We start from the raw sequence: 17374 nt of genomic DNA on the forward strand, positions 1-17374 counted from the left end.
TAGCTGAGTGCGTTTATTAGAAGGAGCGTCCACAAACATTTGGACATATAGCGTAACCTCACCTCCAAAGCTAAATTGAATCAGGCTGTGAACTGGTTATTTTTTTTGGAACAGTAAAGGATAATTTTGATAAAGTTTGCACAAAAAATATTCTTAATTCACTTAATTAGGAGTAATCAGCCTCGTCTTTTGTTTTAAAACGATATTTTCAGGCATTGGTCAGAAATCCTGCAGGTGCTTGTTTTCGTGGTCAGCTGTTTCAGGTTTGCGCGCAGGTCGCTGGTGTTGAACCGGCTTAATCAATAGTGCTCTCTTATCTAAACACCAGCTTTTCTTCTGTCTTTCTCCATAATGACATCAGCTCTGCTGGGGATCGTTCACAAGGACCACGGTTCGTCTCCTAATACAGATAAAACTGGCTGACATGGATGAGCAGAGTGTTGAGGTGGGTAGAATGTGTGTTTTTGTTTTATATGGTTTTATCATAATTTATCACAATATGGGGCGCAGAGCGGTCAGGTGCCGCTCTCTGGATGGGTGAACTGGGTTATGCCCAGTGTTGGACTAAATTGTATTTCAGTGGTGACGGTGCTTCACGCTGAAACGTCCAGATTCATCCTTTCCAGATTTTTCCAGATAAAAGCTTTGGAAACCTTCTGAGATTGTAGGCTACAGCTGATTATAGCTTAGCAACAAGTTCTGGCAATACTGAGCATCAAAATTCAACCTCTGCATTTAACCCATCTGTGACCATGAATACACACACACACACACACACACACACACACACACACACACACACACACACTGACTAGTGATTAGGGCAGTGAGCACACACTCCCAGAGTGGCGCCTGCGGAGCAATAGAAATTTGGGTTCCTTGCCCAGCGCTACCTCGTTTGTGAAATCAGGTTCAGGGGATCAAACCAGGGACCTTCTGACCCAAATCTGCTTCCCTAACCCTTATGCCCCAGCTGCATGTATATGAATTATATATATTTTATATATGTATATTAAGCTGCTGATCTGAACAGTAAGTGTTTATCTCTGTTATCAGTAAACACTAATAATAACACTCCTACAGAAAGTGGTGGAGGTTCTCCATCACTGTGTTCATCATCACAACATCTCTAAAGTTCTCCTCATGGAGTCTAGTATTATTTAGAGTTCTCCTCAGATCAGCACCTGGTTTGGTGGTAAATCAGGGCTTAATGATGGTAAATCAGGTGAGCTGCTGCTGCTGCTGCTGCTGCTGCTGATGGAGGTGAACACATCCTCCACGCTTCCAGGAGAACCCTGGAGGAACCGAGCTCTGTTCTTTAGACTAGCTCACCGACAAGATCTCACTACTTTCTTTCTTCAGAATGAGAAGCTCTTGTTTCTCCTTTTTACTGGATTCATGTTCACCTGCTTTATCTGATCTGCTGCTGCTTCTACAGTAAAAACTCTCTCACTGCTGAGAGACAGGGGTTATATTTGGGTTACTACTAGTTAGGTTTCTTACTTGTGTGTATATTTGTCACATCACCTACACAATGTGTGTATTCTCTCTCTCTGTCTCCTGTTAGAGTATAGCGGAGGTGTTCCGCTGCTTCATCTGCATGGAGAAGCTGCGAGATGCTCGCCTCTGCCCTCACTGCTCCAAACTCTGCTGTTTCAGCTGCATACGGGTTCGTACACATACACACCCGCACGTGCGCACACACCGAAAATGGGTGTGTTTTTATAAACTTTTGGAAGGTTATGGACTTTGCTGTAGGATTGTCCTTCAGCTCTTTTCTAATTGGGCAGACTTTACTTTAGGCTAAACTGAGAAATCTGGCTTTGTGAAATACCTTGCCTTTTTTATTGCAACATCTTTTCAATGCTAATATCAGAACTACCTGAACTGAACAAATGAGCCTGCACAGAACATCGTTTCAGCATCATCATCATCATCACCACAATGTGCACATACACAACAGTCACATTGCAGGACAAGCAGTGTCTTGCAAGGCACATAATATTTAATGTTACTACAAATCTGGCCACACAGTGCATTATTAAGATCAAGACATGTTGGATCATTGATTATTGGTGACTTCTGGTGAAGTTTCCTGTATTTTTTTTTAAACATTGCAATATACATATATATCACAGATATGGAATTATTGCAATGTCAGGTTTACTGCGTTGACTGTGTGCTCTGAGCATCCTGATGATTCAGGGTGTTGTTGTAACCCAACAGAAGGATGTTATTTTTACGTTGATTGGCCAGGCCAGTCTGTAACCGTAACACGTCACTGATTCACCAGTGAGTTTTAAGGTACTGTAAGGCGTACTGCGATCACAGATGTAGTGTTGGGGCTGGGAATCTCTGCAGCTCCCACGACACGACCCTACTGTGATTTGTGATATGCTCAATATAATGCAATATGTCAAGCTACAGTAAATTGATTTAAACATGATTTATTAGTTTTTGCTGCAGAAACAGAGTTATGGTGTTGATCAATCAGCATTCAAGTTAACACACACACTTTTATCCACTAGTAGAGACGAGCCAGTGGCTGTTATTAGTGTATTAGTGGTGTTTCTGATTTTCTGTCTGAGCCTGCTGTTTTAATGGATGATAACACTGACATTGGGTGTGTGGGATATTTATTCATGAAAATAGTATTGATAAAATTCCAGCTGTCATTTATACATCATTTTAAAGGCAGTAACTGTTTGTGGTTTCTCTCTCTCTCTGTCTCTCTCTCTCTCTCTCTCTCTCTCTCTCTCTCTCTGTAACAGCGCTGGCTGACTGAGCAGAGAGCCCAGTGTCCACATTGCCGGTAAGTCCCGCAGCTCTGCTGTAAAGCTGGCTCTGTAATGAGATGGCAGAGTAGACTGATGCTACTCACTGATGCTGATGCTGACTGATGGTATTGTGTGGGGGGTGTAGCGCTCCACTGCAGCTCCGGGAGTTGGTGAATTGTCGCTGGGCGGAGGAAGTGACCCAGCAGCTGGACACACTGCAGCTATGTAACCTCACCAAACATGAAGAAAACGACAAAGACAAGTGAGCCTCACTCTATACAGACACTGCACACTGAGATCAGATATGTTTTATTAACATAAATAATGGAAAACAGGTAAAAACAATCATATATAAACATGTCCAAATGTTTGTGGACACCTTATAATTAATTAATTTAGCTGATTTAAGCTGCACTGGCGTTCGCACACAGCTTGTTTAATTCCCATGGAAAAGCACTGACCAAAAGAACATGATGCTCGGGAGTCTCTAAATGCCTAGTGTGGGGTATAAATGGGTTTAAAGGCCTCAGCACTGGCCTCTAGTATTTTATAGGAGCTTAATTTGAATAAGCAAGACATACTTGCAGGTTTATTGATGTGTGTTCCATCCATCTGGTTTTCTTACAGATGTGAAAACCATCATGAGAAGCTGAGCGTGTTCTGTTGGACCTGTAAAAAGTGCATCTGTCACCAGTGTGCTCTCTGGGGAGGAATGGTACGAAGCTAATGTCCCTATGTTCTGTATTGGAGTGACTTGTGGTGCAGTGGACAGAGACGAGCTGAAAACATGAGCGACATGTTTATTATAATACTATTTAGTTTTACAGTGGTATAAATCATTGATGCACTATATGTCCAAATATTTGTGGACACACCTTCAGCTACTTTTAGTTCCACCTACTGCTGGCACATGTGCAAATGCACACACAGCCTGTCTAGCTCCTGTAGAGAAGCATCATGTTGTTATTGTTGTTGTCTTTTTTTTTCTTCTCCTCAGCACGGAGGACATACGTTTAAACCACTAGCTGAAATCTATGAGCAGCATGTGACAAAGGTCAATGAGGAAGTGGCCAAACTCCGCCGCCGGCTCATGGAGCTCATCAGTCTTGTACAGGAAGTGGTGGGTGAACACATACAGCAGCCACACTCCTATTAAAGCGATAATAGTAGTCTGGTATCTAAGAGCCTTTTCACATCTGCACCTTTCAGTCCAACCAAAACGACCACACGAGACTCTTGAAAGGAGGTGGTCTTAGTCTGGTCCCAAACTATCTCTGGAGTTGTTTGTTTGTGGTTCTCCTCTGTTCTTCGCTCATCTTTCATCCAGTTCTTTTCTTGTCTGCTTCTCCTCTGTTCTCTATCGGCCTGTTTTTTCTCTGTCTCTTCCTTTACATCCTTCTGTGGTCGTTCTCTGATTCAGCTTTAGAAAGTCACTGTGACTCCTGCAGCTTAAACCTGTTAATTTGTAAAGCTGGGAGAAATGTCCACCAGGGGGCACTGCAGTTCTCCAAGTGATGGTTTTGTTGTCTGTTATGATTTAGTTGAGGTCTGACTGCTTGTAGAACTGTGCAGCTGGACTGTTTATTAATCATTACTGTGACACTGGTCTTATAGTACTAATATCACTGTGTAACACTGTGAAGGTAATGTGTGTTGGAATTAACCATGGTGTGTGTGTGTGTGCTCCTCAGGAGAAGAACGTGGAGGCAGTGCGGGGAGCGAAGGACGAGCGTGTGCGAGAGATCAGGAACGCTGTGGAGATGATGATCGCTCGACTGGATAATCAGCTCAAGAACAAACTCATCACACTGATGGGTATGTCTGACGTCTCTCAGTGTTTAGACTGCGTGTGTTAGACTGTAGAAGGTGGTCTTAGTCTGTTAAAATGTGTCTGTTTACCAGGCCAGAAGACGTCTCTCACTCAGGAGACGGAGCTGCTGGAGTCTCTGCTGCAGGAGGTGGAGCACCAGGTGGGGGGATCCACAGAAGTGGTGAAAAGACACACCCACACACTTCTTTAAGTTGAACTTTAACTCCTTTAACTATATTGATCAACTAAATGTTTGTTCTGGGATACACTACAACCAGGGCTAGAGTGGGACAAAAATATTAACATTACAAAAACAACACTAAAGCAATCCAGTTACAGCCTATTAACTATCAGCTAATGTAGCACAGAATTACTTGATCATCTCTAAAAGCTGTTTTTTCATTTTCATTTGATTCATATACAAGTCATGGGATCACTTTGGGATACTTGGATTGTCTATTATAGATGCCTCACCTGACATTCAACTGAATGTCTCTTAAATACAACTGAACTCTAATTTGAACCTTAATGATTGTCTATTAATTGTAACTCTGCACCCTAACCTTAAACTTACCCTTCTATGGTTAGGTTGAGGGTTTGGGGTTAGATTTAAGGTTGAGGTTATGCTTAGGTTTAGGATTTAGAGTTGATTACAGGGTTAGGTTTAGGTTTAGATTTAGATTTAAAGAGTTATTTTAGATTTAAGGTTAGGGTGTAAGATGTAAGGTTTAGGGCCAGGGTTAAAATTAGGGTTGAGGGTTTAGGGCCAGGGTTAAAATTAGGGTTGAGGGTTTAGGGCCAGGTTTAAATTGGGGTTGAGGGTTTAGGGCCAGGGTTAAAATTAGGGTTGAGGGTTTAGGGTTAGATTTAGGGTTTAGGGCTAGTTTTAGGGTTGAGGGTTTAGGGCTAGATTTAAGGTTGAGGGTTTAGGGCCAGTTTTAAGGTTGAGGGTTTAGGGCCAGTTTTAAGGTTGAGGGTTTAGGGTTAGATTTAGGGCTGAGGGTTTAGGGTTAGATTTAGGGCTGAGGGTTTAGGGCCAGATTTAAGGTTGAGGGTTTAGGGCCAGATTTAGGGTTGAGGGTTTAGGGCCAGATTTAGGGTTGAGGGTTTAGGGCCAGATTTAGGGTTGAGGGTTTGGGGCCAGGTTTAGGGTTGAGGGTTTGGGGCCAGGTTTAGGGTTGAGGGTTTGGGGCCAGATTTAGGGTTGAGGGTTTGGGGCCAGATTTAGGGTTGAGGGTTTGGGGCCAGATTTAGGGTTGAGGGTTTGGGGCCAGATTTAGGGTTGAGGGTTTGGGGCCAGATTTAGGGTTGGGCTTTTGGGGCCAGATTTAGGGTTGAGGGTTTGGGGCTAGATTTAGGGTTGAGGGTTTAGGGTTAGATTTAAGGTTAGGGTGTAAGATGTAAGGTTTAGGGCCAGGGTTAGATTTAGGGTTGAGGGTTTGGGGCTAGATTTAGGGTTGAGGGTTTAGGGTTAGATTTAGGGTTGAGGGTTTAGGGTTAGATTTAAGGTTAGGGTGTAAGATGTAAGGTTTAGGGCCAGGGTTAGATTTAGGGTTGAGGGTTTGGGGCTAGATTTAGGGTTGAGGGTTTAGGGTTAGATTTAGGGTTGAGGGTTTAGGGTTAGATTTAAGGTTAGGGTGTAAGATGTAAGGTTTAGGGCCAGGGTTAGATTTAGGGTTGAGGGTTTGGGGCTAGATTTAGGGTTGAGGGTTTGGGGCTAGATTTAGGGTTGAGGGTTTGGGGCTAGATTTAGGGTTGAGGGTTTGGGGCTAGATTTAGGGTTGAGGGTTTAGGGTTAGATTTAGGGTTGAGGGTTTAGGATTAGATTTACGGTTAGGGTGTAAGATGTCAGGGTTAGATTCAGTGTTTGGGTTAGATTTAAGGTTACATTTAAGTTTAGGGTTACATTTACTACAGTCATTCAGCTTGCAGTTGAGTTGCATTGAATACCGATGAAGTTAAATGTTAGTTGAATATCAGGTGAGCGTCCACAAGACCTCTATCATGGACCATCCAAGTAAAGTGATGTAAACCAGTTATTCACTCGGTTGTGATGTTTTGTGTACATTCACATCTGATGAGCCAAAATATTATAACCACTTATGCCCAATATGCTGCTGTTCCCGGGTGTGTTGTCACAGTTGCGGTCATGCAGTAAGAGTGAGCTGATCTCTAAAAGTCCGGAAATCCTGCTGATGTTCCAGCAGGTCCACAGGAAGCCCATGCAGTCCTTTGTCACAACGCCCGTGCCCCCTGACTTCACCAGGTGACCCAAACACCTTACACACGGCACCATGTACTGAAACAGGGTGATTATATATATATGTCCAGGGAAGGCTTTCGAAGCATTGAAGGAGCATTGCTGTGAGGATTTGATTGCATAATTCTGATTGTCACTGCTTCTCATGCTTCAACTCTGTTTTAGTATTTTAATCAGTTACAATGTTTTTGTAATATGTTACAGGTTTCTATATATTATTTATTCATTATGTGTTTGCCTGAACCCTGAGGCCCTGAAATACGCAGTGATGCCATACATATACAAAGCAGGATTTATTAGTAGAGCTGGATTTAATGTAAGGCCAAAGTGAGGATTGTCTGATAACCCTGGCCTCCTCTGCTACTGGATAGGCTCGAGTTCTGTCTTTAGTTATCTGCCTAACAGAGAAATCCTGCTTTGTGAAAGAGATCATCCGTCATCACTGATCGCTCCCTCTGTCCTTCTCTTCCCGTCTGCCCACAGTGAGCTTGTTCCTGCTTATGACTCCAGCACCTTTGTTTTGGCAAACTTCAGGTAGGAATCTTCTTATTCCCCTCTGTGGGCCCTGCATATAATCGTGTTGTTCTCCGTAGCTTCTGTTGTGAGGCTGGACAGGCTTTAGAGACACGTCTTACTTTATCACATGTGAGGGAGGTTTAAGTTAGAACGTTTGATTTGAGGTGTGTGTGTGTGTGTGTGTGTGTGTGTGTGTGTGTGTGTGTGTGTGTGTGTGTGTGTGTGTGTGTTTATGCAGTACCCTGAGGCAGAGAGCAGACCCTGTGTATAGCCCTCCTCTCCAGGTGTCAGGACTTTGCTGGAGACTGAAGGTTTACCCTGTAAGACCTTTTATGTTTCTCTGTCTGTGGCCTGTGAGTAATGTGTAGAAACACACTGTTAGTTTTATAATAAATGAACCTAAACTAACAAGTTTTTCACAGCTAAGAAGCTGCACTATATGGACAAAAGTATTGGGACATTTAGAAGAAGCATTCTTCTGAAATCAACGGTATTAAGAGTTTATCCAGCTTTTGTTGGAGTAACTGTCTCTACAGTCCAGGGCGGAAGACTTTCTCTTAGATTTTGGAGGAGCATTGCTGTGAGGCGTTAGTGAGGTCAGGATGTTGGATGATTGATCACCACCCCACCTCATCATTCCCAATTCCAAGTCAAAAATACTGGATGTCCACCATCATTCCAGAGAACACAGTTCCTCCACTGCTCCACAGCTCATTGATGCCGGGGTGGCTTTATACCCCTCTAGCCCACGCTTGGCATTAGGCAGCATGGTGCTAATAGGGTCATGATGTTTATCTGCTCCAGAGAGTCCTATTCTATTGGCAGTACTTCTCTACAGAGGCTAGACAATCTGTGTATGCATTTGCACATCTGTGTCATTCATTAGAAAGGGGTGTCCACAAACATTTGGCCATATAGTGTATCAAGACTAAGCTTTAAATCGTAAGGCGTAAAGGTTGTTCACTAATCTCTGCAGCTGGCGTGACTCCCTGTCCGTGTGTGTACTTTAGGATGGGAATGGCGTTGTTCGGGGAAATTACCTCTCTGTTTTTTTGGAGTTGTCAGCTGGACTCCCAGAGACGTCCAAGTAGGTGGTCTTTTTCACCTCTTTATAGTTACTCCAGCTACAGCACTGCCTTTCTGCAAAGTATTTTTTGTGTAGAAATGGACAAAAGTACATGGAGTAGCTTAAAACTCCGCAAGAGTGTGATTGCAGTTAACACCATGCTAAGAGGTGGGATATCGGCCTTCTAGGCTTGTTAGCTACGTTTAGTGCTGTAGGTAAAGACACAGGCATGCCTTGGCTGATCAGCAAAAATACATACTTACGGTCGCTTTAACGGTAGTTCTTTTTGCAGGTACGAGTATCGGGTGGAGATGGTGCATCAGGCTTCCAATGACCCCTCCAAAAACATCATCCGGGAGTTTGCGTCCGACTTTGAGGTCGGGGAGTGCTGGGGGTATAACCGCTTCTTCAGGCTGGACCTGCTGGCCAGCGAGGGTTACCTCAACATGCAGACGGACACGCTGATACTCAGGTGCATTACAGACTTTCATGGACTGCTGAGAATTTATGTCTATTTTATGTATTTATTGTGCCTTGAAAGCAGCATTCAAAAGTACTGGCTGGAGCTCCTCCACCATCGTTCCAGAGCGCACAGTTCTTCCACTGCCCCACAGCTCAACATCCACAAACATTTACAGTGTATCACAGTGTATCGTTTATTGATGACTAAACTATAATGGATATTTTATAATATTTTATATTAGGTATCAAGTGCGGTCACCAACCTTCTTCCAGAAATGCCGTGATCAGTACTGGTACATCACCCAGCTGGAGGCGGCCCAGTCCAGCTACATTCAGCAGATCAACAATCTGAAAGAGGTGAGTGCAGGAGTCCTTGGAGAACACAGAGACAGAATGACTATTATATTAAATATTATTGCTCAAATCAAGTTTTGATGCAATTCCACATTTTGATAATCTGTTTTGTTGATTTGGCCTAGAGCGTTTTAGAGCATCTCTGTGGCCTTAACCAACTGTTACAGCCCTACAGTGCACACAACCCCCTCACTGCTGTGTTTCGGTTTCTCTCAGAGGCTGGCTATAGAGCTCTTCCGCCGGCAGAAGTCTCGGAGCTCCTCTCCACCAGACCGCCGCCTCTGCCCCCCCACCACCGCCTCTGCTGGACCGTCCAGCCGCGACTCACGGCCTGGGAAAAGCTCCATGGCAGAAGAGGGGAACCAGACGTCTACAGCTGAGACAAAAGAGGAAGAAGAGGAGGAGGAAGAGGAGAAGACCCAGCAGGATGACTCTAATGTAAGAACTGATTTAGAAGAAGTAGAGAACTAATGATTATCTTCAACAGATCTTCTCAGAGTCTGGGGTCAGATTTATTGAAATCCTTTTAAACTCTGATGAGAGGCTGTAGCCTAAATCTAGGTATAGATCACAATACCTACGCTTAGAGTTTATAGGGTGTTATTAATGTTTAGCTATAGACTTTTCAATCTAATTGAATAGTTTCAGGTCTTTGTATGAATAGTTGTGTGTATGATTTAGGAGCTGTCTGATGGTGATCTGGAGGTGGACTGCCTGACCGGAGATGAGGATGTAAACCCGCTGGATGGCAGCAGCACATCCGGCAGCTCCACGGCAACGAGTAACACTGAAGAGAATGACATTGATGAGGAAACCATGTGAGTATCACCAGCATGTGCACTTCCAAGACCCTTATTATCTATTCATTTAGAGGTTTTTCACACCCAAGTACAAGTCACCACCCGGGACCAATTCTGGAAGTTGAGGGCAGGGGTCCTTAGTACTGCTTTGCTTTCACACAGAAGAATTCAATACGAACTGTGCATCATTGGCACAGTTTTTAGCGTCCCTTTTCTGAGCACATTTTTGCAAAATAGTAGGACATGGGTTGATCTGTTTAACGCTCATTATTTTCTTTTAAAAACACTACAGTAGTGAAGAACAACGCTTTCGTGGGTCATTTCACCGTGCAGGAACACCTGCAGACAAGGGGCTTCTCTCAGAGGAGAAGGTTGCAGATGGGCAGGTGATAAGTTAAAGCAGTCACATGACAAAATAATCCAAACCCACAACTCCACTTCAAGCAGAACCCCAAAACAGTAATATCCAGCGCTTCTTGGTCCAGAAAATAAATCAATAGTGATAAATGCTCTTAGGCCTTGTCCACAAGTATCCAAATATTTTGTAAAAATTATTGTTTTTTTGGCCGTCTTGGTCTCCAGTCCACATGATACATCTGAAAACTGAGCTTTTTGAACGCGCTCTCCAAGGTGGAGATGTGGACGTGGAAAACGGAGCTGTATGAAAAACATCACAACGCATGCATGTGTCTGGCTGAATCTCAAGTACCTCCTTACTCCCTGTGTAGTGAACTACATGTATCAGAAAATTACATGCAGACAGCACTAGATTTCAGATTTCCACATATGAATAAATGTAAAAGCTGTTCTATCAGAGTCTCTCTTTATAAGGTACTGTCACCACATACAAGGCTAGTGTGCTCATTCAAGTGTTCAACATCTATACACATGTGGACGGGGCCTAAGTCAGTAATGAAAAGGGAACGCATTTAGTTTCAACAGCAACCTTGAGCAGAGTGCGTTATTTGAGAGTAGAAGCCTTTCACATCAACGGCGCACTGTGCACTGTGTAGGGGGCATGAAGCAATTTGAGACACAGCCTCTGCTGGTTCAGGTTTTCCCAGTGATCTTGGCGTTTGATATTGGAGTCACTGGTACTAGAGTAACGTAAGTAGGCAGCATGCACCCACTATTCATTCTCCTCTGCTCTGTCTAATAAAAGCAGGGCTTTTCTGCTCTTTATTTATTTATTTATTTATTTCATATCTGTCATCGTGAGTTAAAAGCCAGGTTTGGAGTGTGTAAGCTGTGATTTTGGGATCTGGAGGAGTGGTTGAGTATCTGTAGTGAGGTGTCACCGCCTCACATGTTCATGCTCCTGCTGCTAGCTACCACCTGCTTAGTGTGCGTGTGTATACACACACACACACACACACACAGACAGAGCACTCAAACCAGATGAGACGAATGAGTCATCATTCGAGCTCCTGCCTTCTGCTTACACACGCCTGTCCTCATCCTCTCCCTTACACACACACACACACACACACACACACACACACAGTCACGCTCACATGAACACTCATTCTCTCACCCACACACATTCCCTCGCTCTCTGACACCACTCTGATTCCTCTCTCTTTCCAGCGATTTGATTCGCTGTCGGGCTCTTCATGCTAGCTTTAGTCCAGGCTTCCTTCCATCCATCCATCTATTCTAGCTGTGCTCAAAACCCCCACTGTTCTCACTCGTCTCCACATACTCCACAAAACATGCAGCAGCACCGAAGTATGCAGAAACACTACCTGTCCAAAAGTATATGGACACCTGCTCCTCCTCTTTCAGTCTTTCTTTTGAACTCAATGGTATTCATAGTGAGTTTGCCCCCCTCTGCTGTAGTAACAACATCTACTCTTCCGGTAAGACTTTATAGTAGATGTTGGAACGTTGCTGTGAAGATGATTACTATGATGATGATGATTTTGATTTTATTCAGTGTCACAAGCTGGAGAGCATCAGTGAGTTCTGGTACTGATATTGTATGAAGAGTTTTGCCCTCCCCCCAACACACAGCTCCTCTACTGCTCCACAGTTCAATGCTGGGGGGCTTTATACCCCTCTAGCCCACGCCTGGCATTAGGCAGCATGGAGCCAATAGGGTCATGATGTTGATCTGCTCCAGAGAGTCCTATTCTATTGGTGGAACTTCTCTAAAGGGACTAGACAAGCTGTGTATGCATTTGCACATCTGTGTCAGCAATGGGTGCAGCTTAAAGGGGTGTCCACAAACATTTGCTATGTATATAGTTCTGCGGGTGATGATTCCTATAGAGGCAAAACGGCTCCACCCGTACCCCCTTATAGGCTTGACTTCAGAGGGCGGCACTAAGATAAATCCAGAAGAATGCCAGTGGGTGCACATAAAACTGCTTATGGTGGATTGTTGTTGAGAGAGAGAGAGCAAGAGAGCGAGAGGGATATGGGTGGGGGTTTCTGTCTTTTTGACCGGGTGCTGTTATTTGTTAGTGCTGTAGAGTTGGTGCTTTTAAGCATCTATTAATACAGCAGCATTCTGAGTGCAGGGTGGACAACCGCTGGAGAGGACTGACTCATCACACACACACACACACACACACACACAGTGCATGTGTTCCCCACACACAAACAGCCCCCTCCCACTCAGTGAGGGTCCGCTATCCCCAGCCCTTGTTCTTGCTCATCACAGACTGCAGCATTCTGTTCCTCCACGTTTCTAAATCTCTCAGACCCGTTCGAGGCTGATTACAGCCCCTAAACCTGCTGCGGGAAACCTGAACCTTCCTCCCGGACTGCGTTTAGATGCTTTGCATTATAAAGTGATAGTTTGTTCATGTTTATAGATAAAGGCATAATCACACTGGTTCTGAGATATGGTCTTGTCTGCAGGTCTGGAGAGAATGATGTTGAATATAGTGGAAATCTGGACCTGGAGGAGGGGGAGCTGCCTGATGACATCATGGGGGCCACAGGTGATTTTCTTTACCAGAAACTGCATCCACACATTCACTTCATCTCTCCTAAATCTTTTCATGCACATGAAGTAATCCAGAGTGCACTGATTGTCTCCCCCGGTGGTCAGGAGGCTCCAGTGCAGGTGTTCGCGGATTGAGGAGAGGGGCAGGAGCCTCAGCCAGTCTGCTGGAGATCGACCCGGTCATCCTGATCCAGCTGCTGGACCTGAAGGACCGCAGCCATGTAGAGTCGCTATGGGGGATGCAGCCACGGCCGCCGGCGTCACTGCTTCACAACCAAGGTAAGAAATGTTCTGACCTGCGCTGGTCAGATTAGCACATTGCTGTGGCGTAACTGTTGGTTGTTTGGATTCTGGTGGTCATCAGCCTCTGTTGTATTTTGGACTCTGTCCCCACTGTGTGTGTCCAGCTGCTGCGCTTCCGTCCCGTAAGGAACGTGAGCGCCGCCCACAGGCAGTGCGACGGTCCGTGCCGGACTCTGGCGTGCTGACCCGGCTAAAGGCCCAGATGGCAGAGGTGCGCAGTAAAATGTCGGATGTGAAGGGGCAGCTGGAGGCCCGCAGTGTGGTGGACCCTCGGGTGGCTCCCCTGGACCATGGACCCCCAGCTGAGCCAGAAGCATCAGCCAGAAGGAAACCCAGTGAACTGGACCTGCTGTTTAAAACTCATGGCGCATCACGGCACAGCCGGCATGGTACAAACAAAACCACGGAATAGTTCATTATTTCATTAGTACATTAGTTAACTCTGTTGAGTCTCAAGTCAGTCAATATGTGACTTGGGTCCCCTCAATCCACTAAGTCCATATATTACTTTTCAGCCTACAGCAGTTTAGCATCACCCACCAACACTGAAGTTATAAGGAGTGTTCCGGCCTGCACAGCTTTCTGAATAAGGCACAAAATGGCACATTTGGACCTGTTTTACATTTAGTACATTTACATTTTGTATTTTATGATCCACCTCTGGGCTAAATAAGTTCCATTATTTGTTGCTTTTAGGTGGGAAGAAGGCCGGTTCCCCTAAGCAGGAAGTGGGCGGGGCAGTGGGAGGCCTTTCTTTGCGCAGGTCCGGAGAGCCTGGAGAAAAGGAACTAAGAGGAGGAGACGCAGCTTTGGATCCAAACCTCTGCCCCAGAGAGGGACCCTCCACTGCAGACAGTCAGTATACACTCTACATCTCCCTGATTCAAAACTTAGCCACTAGATTAGCCAGTCCCTCCAATTTGGACATACATGAATCATGCATATTTAAACTGATCATCGCTGTGGTTAAAAGACCTCAAATCAGCTCCTTAACCACAGGCTGTGTCCAAAACCACTGCTGCACTAAACCCACTGCAGATGGTCTGCTAATAGCACTGCACTATTTTACACACTGTTGAGCACAGTAGTGTGCGGTTTGGGACATAGGCACAGCCTCTGTGGCTTCACCCATGCTTAGATGGAGCGTCTGACCTTTTAGCTACTTGGGATTCTGTCTGAAATATTTTAACAAACTTTAAAACTTTAAAGTTTGTGTTTTTCTATTTTCTGTCACTACATGTCCAAATGTTTGTGGACATTTTTTGTAATGTAATTATTGTAACACCGATTTAAGCACATTTTTGAGAATACGGTTGGGACTGAATAGCCCAGTCCTTAGATGTAGTGCAGTAACTCTTCTCCTCTACTGTGTTTCAGGTTCAATGAAGTCCCACAGTCTGCATGGCTCTCCGTCGTCTCTGCCCAGCACCTCGTGCTCCTCTGACAAGCACCCTGGCACCAAACCTGATGAGTCTCTGTATGGAGCGTCTGACGCATTCAGCCTTCCTGCTCTGAACGGAGTGCCCCCGACAGGCGCCAAGCAGCGCAGGACGCCCTCTTTGGGGTAACACTAAACAATTAGCATCGATTATGGCAGAATGTTAACTTTGATTGGGACTAGACTAAATGTAGCTGTGAATGCATGAATTAGAAGGGGTGTCCACAAACATTTGGACATATAGTGTATTACCGGTGTTGTTTGTTTGTTTGAGCTGTTGTGTTCGCCAGTGTCTTTGTTTTGTGACTCTATTTCATCACAAGAGCACAAACACAGCAGCAGCGGTGAGGATCTCTGTGTAAACTCCCTCCATCTTTCACAGGTGTTTTTACCAGCGTGACGAACACCTTCATTGTCTTCTACTAATCTGATGGAAACACAGCCTCATCTGAACATGGTTCACCCTCCTGTAGCTCACTCTTCCTCTTTCTGTCTCTCAGGGCGGGGCTGCTGACAGACGGATCTTTAGACTGCGAGCCTGAGGGACCCGTCGAAGTGCGCCAGTCACTGCTCACGCTCACCGAGCCGCCTGCAAACTCAAGATCTGATGAAGGTGACGCACCACCTCACACGCACAGTCTCTGCAAACAGCAGAAGAGAGATTTTGAACACTGCTGCTGTACTATTACTAGTATTTCATAATGCGTTTGTTTGCATATTACTATATTACATACTATTTAGATGTAATTACATGAACATTTCTTAGTTAATCATCAACTACTGCATGTGTTGATTAAAACATCTTCAGACACCGCATCCACACAGTTTCTCTGCTCGTTTCAGCAGGACTTTATACCCAGAGAGAACCACAGAGCTCATTTTTTTTTATAGTAATCACTTCTACCTGCTAGACAACGGCTAGGCTTTCACTGATTTGTGCACTTGCATGTGTGTCTGTGTCTCAGTATCAGGGCTCTTGTGTCAGAAGCAGTCTCCTCACCTGTTGGCAGGAATGAGCAGTGACAGTGAGGCGGAGTGTGAGACGGAGTGCGAGAATGAGGATGAGGCAGTGGCTCTGCAGTCTGGAGAACGTCAGTATGACGCACTCGCCTGTCCAGGTAAAAAACACGTCCATTTTAATGCATTTCATCCATGTTTTTGAAGGAGGATGCTGCTGAATCCATTTTCTTGTTACTGTCTCTTTATGAAAGATTATTTTCTGAAACTTTTGAAGGTGGTCATTCAACTGCATTGATCAGAGTATTATTTGATTATTGACAGTTATAATAATAATAATAATAATAATAATAATAATAATAATAATAATAATGCTATTCAATAATATTCTTTAATGTTTGGACTAAGTCTACTTTTAAACAAAAACATCCATGAAAAGCTGCTTATTTAGTTATTCTCGTCTCTTTGCGCAGCTGAGTAGTTTGTTAAATCCTAGGTCGTTCAGTGCCTTCATGATTGCTATTTTGGATGATGAACAGCTGCTTTGAGAACCGCCTGAACCCTATCCTCTTCAGTAAAGCCTCTCGGCTGTAGATTACAGCAGAAGTCTGTGAAGCATGTTGGAGAAAATGGTATTATGTAATAATACCAGGATATCTCTCTTATCCCTCCCGGTATTTAATGGATGCTTGAACTGAGTCTGTCACAATTATCTCCCAGTGCTTCATTATGTGCCATTACACACAAACGGTTTCAAAATAAACACCCGTCACGCGGGATAATTAGCCCAAATGATGTTAAATATCATTCTGGCTTAGTGTTCAAAGAAGGCTGCACTTGAGTCACTTAGCAGAGCAGCCTTTTAGCTGCTTCTCTCTGTGGGCAGGTCTACAAGAGTCAGGTACCTGCCTCCTCACTGCAGTCATTTTGATACGGATGGAGTTAAAAGTATTTCAGTTGGATACTTTGTAGTAAAACTGCATAAAAGCAGAACTTGCCTTCAGGACCTACTAGGTGCTCCTGACTTCATACACTCCTAAAACCAGGTTCTTCTTTTGGGAGTGTCACAGCTACAATAATGTTACCTTAAATGGTTCTTTGCGTGGTCAGCAGGTTCCCTTAGACTGGGGGAAAACCTTTTGTTTAGTGTTCTGACCTCACTAATGTTCTTGTTGCTGAATACAATCAAATCCTCACAGCAATGTTCCTCCAAAATCTAGTAGAAAGTCTTCTACCCTGGAAAAGGGAAGAAGAATGAGCAGGTGTCCCAATACTTTTGTCCATATAGTGTAGATCCCTATACATATAGATGTGTCTCTGTGTGCGTTTCAGGTGAGCAGCTGATGGCGGATGATCTGAGCTTTGTGACTGGAGACACCACGGAGAGGTGATGAGTGGACTGCAGACCGTGTGTGTGTGTGTGTGTGTGTGTGTGTGTGTGTGTGTGTGTGTGTGTGTGTGTGTGTGTGTGTGACTGTACTTCATCTCATCGATATTCTGACACCTTAGAGCAGAAGTGTTTCACCTACTGTAGTGAACAATATGAGAACAACATTCCGTTCTGAAAGTGTGTGTGTGGTTACAACTGTGTGTGTTGAACGGTGGTCATGAGTGCAGCAGTTTGATGGCTGTGTTTTATCACTCCCATACTGCATTTTCCTTTTACCAATAATATCGT

The 17374-nt window shown here is 44.5% G+C and overlaps 1 protein-coding gene across 5 annotated transcripts in view; it reads left to right on the top strand.

Annotated features, from left to right (window-relative positions):
- Positions 1 to 17170, top strand: part of trim37 (tripartite motif containing 37) — an 18205-nt gene extending 1035 nt beyond the window's left edge. For 2 of the 5 annotated variants that reach the window (XM_072659548.1, XM_072659549.1), the window contains exons 2-25: positions 1 to 445; positions 1568 to 1669; positions 2772 to 2812; positions 2923 to 3039; positions 3405 to 3492; positions 3775 to 3897; positions 4469 to 4592; positions 4680 to 4768; positions 6729 to 6853; positions 7331 to 7381; positions 7602 to 7683; positions 8374 to 8450; positions 8722 to 8901; positions 9134 to 9248; positions 9462 to 9683; positions 9927 to 10063; positions 12911 to 12993; positions 13104 to 13277; positions 13406 to 13690; positions 13998 to 14156; positions 14679 to 14865; positions 15240 to 15352; positions 15705 to 15857; positions 17029 to 17170. The exon at positions 1 to 445 is cut by the window's left edge. In XM_072659548.1, the coding sequence (XP_072515649.1) occupies positions 425 to 445; positions 1568 to 1669; positions 2772 to 2812; positions 2923 to 3039; positions 3405 to 3492; positions 3775 to 3897; positions 4469 to 4592; positions 4680 to 4768; positions 6729 to 6853; positions 7331 to 7381; positions 7602 to 7683; positions 8374 to 8450; positions 8722 to 8901; positions 9134 to 9248; positions 9462 to 9683; positions 9927 to 10063; positions 12911 to 12993; positions 13104 to 13277; positions 13406 to 13690; positions 13998 to 14156; positions 14679 to 14865; positions 15240 to 15352; positions 15705 to 15857; positions 17029 to 17087 (2907 nt within the window). In that variant the 5' untranslated portion in view covers positions 1 to 424 and the 3' untranslated portion in view covers positions 17088 to 17170. The remainder of the gene's footprint in view (positions 446 to 1567; positions 1670 to 2771; positions 2813 to 2922; positions 3040 to 3404; positions 3493 to 3774; positions 3898 to 4468; positions 4593 to 4679; positions 4769 to 6728; positions 6854 to 7330; positions 7382 to 7601; positions 7684 to 8373; positions 8451 to 8721; positions 8902 to 9133; positions 9249 to 9461; positions 9684 to 9926; positions 10064 to 12910; positions 12994 to 13103; positions 13278 to 13405; positions 13691 to 13997; positions 14157 to 14678; positions 14866 to 15239; positions 15353 to 15704; positions 15858 to 17028) is intronic. The other 3 variants (XM_072659547.1, XM_072659552.1, XM_072659551.1) reach the window with 3 other exon arrangements.
- The last annotated feature ends 204 nt before the right edge of the window (positions 17171 to 17374 follow it).

Source organism: Salminus brasiliensis, chromosome 16, assembly GCF_030463535.1.
Source record: "Salminus brasiliensis chromosome 16, fSalBra1.hap2, whole genome shotgun sequence".
NCBI classification, from domain to species: domain Eukaryota; kingdom Metazoa; phylum Chordata; class Actinopteri; order Characiformes; family Bryconidae; genus Salminus; species Salminus brasiliensis.